The following is a 7,745-nucleotide window of genomic DNA, read 5'->3' as shown; positions in this document are numbered from 1 at the left end:
AGACAAGGATGTAGCACTTCTTTTACCCACTTATTGGAGTAGTAGGATTGATCAAATATATTGACTTTTGAAACTGGAGAACTATTGTTATAGTGAATTTACTCAACTAATATACTCTAGAGTGCAACGCTCATTATCCTGATCATCCCTTTCGGATTTATCTATTTTTTCCATAGGTGCTCATGAATGCTAGGTTTCCAGGACTGAATATTTACGAAGGCTGTCCTTTCACCTTTTGGACAACTTTTGAACAGTGTTTAGCACATAAAGTTAAGGGTATTAAACCGGTGGGCCGGGCCGGGCTGGGTTTGCTTTTTTTTGGACCCGTACGAGTTATGATCCGGGCCGGTTACGGGTTGGGGCTTAACGGGTTTAACGGGTTCGGGTTCATCCGGGTAAAAATTAAACCGTAAGGGTTACGGGTTGAGGGGGCTGGGCCGGGCCGGGTTTAGTGTATTTTTTAATTGTTTTTTTTGTATTTTGTATAACTATTGTAAGTTATATTAATACCTTGTATTAATATAAAGAATACAAGGAAGATGGGAAAAAAATGCACTTATAAATTGCAAGTGCTACATTTTTTTAAAAAATTACAAAATTAAAGTTTGCATTTAAAAAGTAAATTAATATCTTATGTATTTTTATTGTGTACTAAAATATATTTAATGCCTATCTTATGTATTTTTACATTGTATCAAGTTGTTTATTTGATGTATATTTATGATTTGAGCATTTATACCCTAAATATATACACTATATTTTTTATAACCTAGGATCCGGTATTTTACCTTATATAATACTCCCATATGATTTAAATTATATTTCTTTCATTTTAAATGCGTATAAAATATATACGCAGGGTATAATCAAGACTTATAAAATATATACTCAAAGCAATTTCCACTGTAAAACATACAAAAAAGTGACTAAAGTATTCCACTATTATTACATGTCTCATACTTGCAAATTATGTGTATGATATATATGTTAAATTCCAACAATTTTAAATTATGTTAATTAGTATACAATAATCGGTATATTCATGGTATGTGTAAGATATAAAATATTTATACTAGAATATACCACTATTATGTTTTTAAAAATTAGACAGGTATGTAAAGCTCCCAAAAAAAAAATAAAAAATTTTATCCATTAAACCGGTGTGGGCCGGTCCGGGCCGGTCCGGTTAACCGGTTTAACGGTACTGTTCATCTAACGGGTTGTACCGGTCTGGGTAACCGGTATTTAAAAAGTAAACGGAGCAACCCGCGCGGCCCCTTAACCCAGCCCAGCCCAGCCCCCTTTAACCGGGCCGGGCCGGTTCCGGTTTTAACCGGTCTGGGCCGGTCCGGAACCGGGCTGACCCGGCCAGTTTAACACCTATATTTTGAAGAGTGGGACCCGCTTGACCGCGCTAACATTGATTTCGGTTTACCTTGGCCACACACGGGAAGAGGCAAAAGGCTAATATCAAGCAAACGAAACGTCGTCGTCGCCCTGGAAATAGTCACTGCACTTAGTTATACATTCCAATTTTAGTCTGCTGTTTTCTAGCAATCGGCGGACGAAAATGGCAGCCTCAGAAATGCTATCGAAGGAGCAATTGCTTCATCTTTTTGATCGCTTCGCGTTCCTCACCTCCCAACCTGGTACAGACATCTTCCCTTCTTCAACTTCATTTGCATCTTTACCTTTTTTCTGTTTTTTAATAATTTTTTTTATTTTTTTAGAACTTTATGTAAGAGATGTGTCATTTATACTTACTTTTCTTACTGCTAAGTATATTTTAATTCCTCAACAGATGTCAAGAAAAGGATTGCTGATGCTGTCAGCGACAAGCAGGTGAAAATTTCGTCCTTGAAAATTACTGTTCTTCAACTTTAGTTAAGAGTAATTAGATTGTTGAATTTATGCATCTGTATCAGCTTAAGTTTTAAGCAGTTGATCCTGTCTAGCTATATATATCAAAGGTTCTTTTATAAGTTCTATTAAGCAAATGCTGAAGCAGCTAAAAGCTCAAAAAGGCTTACATGAAAGAATTTTGGTAATTGTTTGAAACAGAATGTTGCTATGTAGTGAAAGAATTCTCTTCTTTTTGGCATGCTTTTGAAAAAAAAAAATTCTTTCTGCTTGGTTACTTTGTGCTCGATTCTTAAGAAATAAGGTTTCTTAAAGGTTTTATCTTCACGTGAAGTTACTTTACCATTCATAAAGTTTTTCCTCAATATTCAAATTAACTTTTTTATTGCAACATTTTTGCTAGTTAAGTTTTGGATATAATTATAATTGGGCCCTGAGACTGCAGTATGCGTGTGGAGTGTGGACGACATGAGTTGTGCAGATGTATGATAAGTGAAGAATGATAACTTATTAGTTTACTATTTTACTGTACTAGAGTCTTTTCTAGTTAACAAATGGTTGATTTAATGATTGATTTTGCGGGAAATGCTTGTGGCATTTACTATGAGAAGGTTCAGTTTTTGAATTTCCTTTTGAAGGACCTATTGAAATAAATGAGTGGACAAATTATCACATAAGATATGCACAAACATTTGTTTCCACATCCATGAATTTAATCAACCACCTTTTGGAAAGCATCAAATCTGTTTCTCCGCTTGGAAAAGGCCATAATGAGCCCCTGACCCAAGTGTATATTCCCCACTCTTAAGGGATAGGACGTCATGGGACTTCTGTTCATCTTGTATGTACTACATTGGCGCATGAACTACCTATGCACTCAAAGGAAGTCCCTAGTTGGTTTTGTTCCTCTCGATGTCCTCTATTGGGGAATCAAAGCCTAAATGGAGCATTACAAGGTGCAACAATGTATTGCAATGGTACCTTAATGGAAAATGTTAGAACAAGAGTACCTCATGTGAACTCTTAAGGAAACAGATACCATGTCATGTTGGACTTGGGAGGATCATTTGTGATTGGCTTCTTATTTCTGTATCAATACGGTAAGAGTTGATTTTTGGAGAGTCAAAAATGCCTTTCTCATGAATATCATAGCTGTGATCTCCATTGACTGGTTTAATGTCAATATCTTCCATATTCTATCAATAGTTAATTTTCTCCATTTACGGTTGTGCTTTGAAATTGAAAGATGGAACATCATTGTATGCAGGAGGCTGTTGCTGTTACCACTGCCATCCAAGAGGAGATACTTTCCGAGATGGGAATTGGTGAGCTTTAAATTACTCGTGTTTTACTTCAAGGACAGTTTAACTTAGGCAATTGTTGAGTATTAAAGAGCAAGTGCTCTTTTTTCTGCTGTATATCATACGTATGTTCGTCTGTACATATGTTCGAGCATGTGTGGAAAGACTAAGCACTTTTTACAGATCTGTTACAATGTGATTTTTCAGAAGTGGTTGATATATACTTGTGATGCTGATGGTATTTCTGCTGTTTCGTAAAATTGTATGTTTAGCTTGGAAGAAGAACTATATTGCCCACTTTCTACAGGATGATAATCTCGTCATTTTGCTTGTTTCTTAGTTTAATTTGATAAGAAGTTAGATTGAGTTTCTGCTCTCTTTTTGTTATTTTCATTGGTTCAAAAACTAATACTAAAGTTTACCATTGGTGATATGCGGTGTCATCTAATAAATGGAGAAAAAGCATACCTCCAATTATTATTCATGCGTCATATAGTTATATCATTATAATACTATAACGAATGGGAGATCTTTATTTCTCTGCTGCAGATCCAAGAATTGGTCTTGCTTGCTTGGGGAAAATAAACATGACCTATGAGAGTGATCAAGACCTGATGATTCGTTTTTATGAATTTGTTGCAAAGTAAGATCAGCCTATTCCATCTGCGTATTGTTAAGATGAACTTCCATTTTGTGTTTATTTCCCCTTTATACCTTTTGAAGAAAATTTCTTGGCACAGTGTTCAATAGGATATTGAGGCCATTCTTGCTAACAAATCCAATACAGATGTAATGAATGTTGAGTCCTCTGAAGAAAATAACTTGGATTTTGTTCCTTCTATTTTACTGGCCATGAAGAGAAGAAATGGCTTGTGAAGAGGCCGAGCTTGGTCCGGACGGGTTTGCTGAAAGATTAAAGATGCAACAAAATTTACAAGAGCAGGTAAGAGATCTCTTCTCTTGATACTTGATGATGCTATAGATGTGGTAATGAGTGGAAATAAACATTTTGACAGCAACTGGAGATGCTGAAGTACATGCGCAACTTTCACATGGATGATCAATCTGCAATACTTGAGAAGGTAAGGATGAAAACCTACATATTAAGACGATCTCCTCACGAATGAGGATGCTCGTTTTATAAACAAAACATTAAAAAACATGAAATCTTGCTTGAAAAAATCTAGCTAACATCTGTAGAAGTTAAAGAGTACCTGAAGCAATGGGGTTTGTCGACCACGAGCTTTGGTCGTCAGAGTTTACAACTCCATAAAAGTGATGGAACGTATTTTGCATGTTCTACCAATGTTCTTCTAAATTGACTGGCATGTTTGACAGATTCACCAGCAGTTGGAGAAGGCCAACTTTGACACTGAAGCTTCAGTGCTGACAGTGGAGCAGATGCAGGATGTTGTTCTGACGGAGAGTATCACCTTTGTTCCAGCCTAGATAATCACAGAGCTTTCATGGAGTTTCTAGTTTTTACTTGCATTTTAATTCGACTGTGCCATTAGATGTTGAACCATGGCTCCCCCTGTCACACAAAGAGGGAGGAAGAAGAAAACGAGTGAAGAATAGCAGCTGCTTGCTTTGCTGCAATGAAATGGTTAGGGGAAATTTTCTGCTCTGCTGTCTAATATATATACTGGCTGAAACCCAGGAAGCTGAGGGCTGTAGTTTCAGTTTGTTTACTTGAAAGTAGCCTGACAGCTTACTTGAATGAAGTAGTAGTATTAATTTCGTTTGTATTTCAAAATCTATATGATGTGGTTTAAGTAGACATTTATTATCTATCTAATAGCCTGTTTGGCCAAGCTTATTTTTGGTTAAAAGTGCTTTTTTTTTGGCCAAAAGCACTTTTGGCAAAAAATTGAGATGTTTGGCCAAGCTTCTGGAAGGAAAAAAAGTGCATTTGAGGAGAAGCGGAAGTTCCTTCTCTTCGGGATCGAACATCAATTGCAACGATTCGATAGACGGCTCATTGGGATAGATGTAGATGAACAACACCCCCCCTAGAAACGTATAGGAAGCTTTCTCCTCGTACGGCTCGAGAAAAATGATTGATTCGCGGTTTTGTCTCTGTATGGAATTCTATCTAAGAAATGACAACTGGGTCCATAAAATGATCAAATCAATTAAAGATGTAAGTCTTTTTTTTCTTCTTTCTTCCTGAAAATGAAAAAGAAACCATTCGTACTCTCATAACTCAAGTTGGATAACTTTCAAACAGTTCAAAGGAAAATCTTCCGGCAATTTTTTGGAGAAGCAGAAAAAAAGTAGCTTCTCTCCAAAAGCACTTTTTTGAGAAGCACTTTTGAGAAAAATACACTTAGAAGCAGTTTTTTAAAGCTTGGCCAAACACTAATTGCTGCTTAGAAGTGCTTTTCAAACTAATTAGCCAAACACAAACTGCTTCTCACCAAAAGCACTTTTAGAAAAAGCACTTCTCAAAATAAGCTGATTTTTGCAGCTTGGCCAAACGGGCTATTAAGTGAACATTTGGAACATAGGGAGTTAAGATAACTATAAGAGATACAAAAAGCAATCGTTGTGGCATATAATTCGAGAGTAGTTGAACTGAAAATGTATTTTGCTTGGGAATTTGGTATTTTTAGTGATTCAAAAGGAAATATTGGTCCTTTTTGGGCCCTTCGATAAAATTGGAACGATACAGAGAAGATTAAGATGCACCCAGTGCGGACCACATTGAGAGACATGAAAGCATAGGTAGTGCCAGTTGACGAAGTGTCGTTAAGCATCTCTAGCTGTATGTCTGTACCGCTTCTCGTGAAGTAGCTCCCGCATCCAACTAAGTCTTTGACCAGGGAACGAAAGAATTTTCACTGCCGGCAGGCCGGAACAATACATATACAAATCGAAAAATGGTTCAAATTTAAAATAAAACAAAATATTGTAAGTAGAAATTGGGCAATTTTATGGAGTGATTAACACAGCAAAGAAATAATGATGATGATGATGATTGATGGACATTCTTAATTATCATTGTTTGTCAACAACTTAAATAAGATCATACCTCTCAGCCTCCGTTCTTATTAGTAATAAAAAATTGCTAGCGTAGGCACTTTAATAATCTAAAAATTCCTGTAAAATTTGAGTGGAAAATCATGAGTTAAATTTTCTTCTATTTTTCCTTTCATACTTTAAAAAACTTTAACTTGCAGGCTGTAGTTTTACCATAAAATTAAAGTGTATCAATCAAGGAATTTTTATCTCAAAGGTTGATACTTTATTATATAAATACCCTTTTATAAAATTATATTCCATAGTTACCTTTTGATTTTTATAGCCAAATATCTATTTATGATCACCTCCTACCCTTAAGCCATAAAATACGCTTTGTATTATTTTTCTCTCTCATTCTTTCAGATTTTTCTCCACCCTCTCTCTCGACCCCAGTCTTTCTCCATTAATACAACCAGGATTCTCCACTTATTAATTTCCATTGCCTCGCGAAATTTTCATTGTCGGTGGGCTGGGGCTCTGAATCAATGTCGAAATCAAGCCCTAGAGAGAATGGTGGAGGTTCGAAATCTGCTATTGAAAGGTAAATTGAGGGAAATTTTTGAGGGGTTGTATATTTGAAATATGAATTGGAGGGATTAGCAAATGAAATTATAGTGAAATTTTGGGGGAATTTCTTTCGTTTTGGCGCCAAATTTTTGAGAGTTTCGAGTCAGAATCGTGACCTTCTCAACGAGACGACATTACGGTTGTTCTTGAACAAAGACGACGAAGTTTGGGGCTAAGCAACTTGAAGAGTCTGTTACCTTTTTTCATTGTATTTCAATGTATCTCGCTGTATTCTATGTATTTCATTGTATTCATTGTCTTTTTTTCCAATTTTATTTCAATGTATCTCGCTGTATTCCATATATTTCATTGTATTCATTGTTTCGCTATATTCCATGAATGTATTCATATGTTTTTTTAATTAATATAATTTATGTATTCAGATGTATAAATGTATTCAAATGTGTCTGTAGTATGTATTCATATGTTTTTGCACTATAGATGACCTGCTATATTTCATGTATTCAATGTATTTTTATGTATTTAACTGTATTCAATGTAGTTATATAATTTCAATATATAAATCTATTTCTAAAGATAGCACTAGAAAATATTTTAGTAAAGATACCACTAAAAAAATAAAGGATGGATTGAATCTCTGAAGATTGCTCTGTTTTTGGGGTATTTTTTGATTGAGAATTTTTTTTATAACTGGAAATACAAATTTTGTGTGTTATAATTGAGTTTGTTGAGTTATATTAGGAGTCTATCGCGTTAATGGATTCACTGTTAATTGATTCACCTACAGTTTTTAAACAGCTGAAAACCTTTTTTTCCCGCATATTCCGTTACTGTATACAGCCCGCGAATATAGTCGAATACATTCTTTGCTTAGCTGAACTCCCTTATTTTCCGCCAAGTACAGTAGCAAAAATACATCAAATACAGTCTATAATAACTGAAAATATAGCTATAAGAAATAATTTAGTAAATGATAGCTATACCAACCTAATATTCATATTTCTCATAAATCAACTGGGAGGGAGAAAAGGA

The 7,745-nt window shown here is 35.2% G+C and overlaps 1 protein-coding gene across 1 annotated transcript; it reads left to right on the top strand.

Annotated features, from left to right (window-relative positions):
- Window positions 1-1,474: 1,474 nt before the first annotated feature.
- Window positions 1,475-4,975, top strand: LOC109218853. Its single transcript, XM_019383248.1, is given in 8 exon segments — window positions 1,475-1,649; window positions 1,802-1,842; window positions 3,128-3,185; window positions 3,711-3,804; window positions 4,020-4,104; window positions 4,178-4,243; window positions 4,500-4,580; window positions 4,582-4,975. Coding segments are annotated over 8 exon segments (537 nt in total). The 5' UTR covers window positions 1,475-1,570; the 3' UTR covers window positions 4,615-4,975.
- Window positions 4,976-7,745: the final 2,770 nt, after the last annotated feature.

This window comes from Nicotiana attenuata, unplaced genomic scaffold, assembly GCF_001879085.1.
Source record: "Nicotiana attenuata strain UT unplaced genomic scaffold, NIATTr2, whole genome shotgun sequence".
NCBI classification, from domain to species: Eukaryota; Viridiplantae; Streptophyta; class Magnoliopsida; order Solanales; family Solanaceae; genus Nicotiana; species Nicotiana attenuata.
The sequence above is the reverse complement of the archived record's forward strand: the minus strand, read 5'-3'. Positions and strand labels throughout refer to the sequence as shown.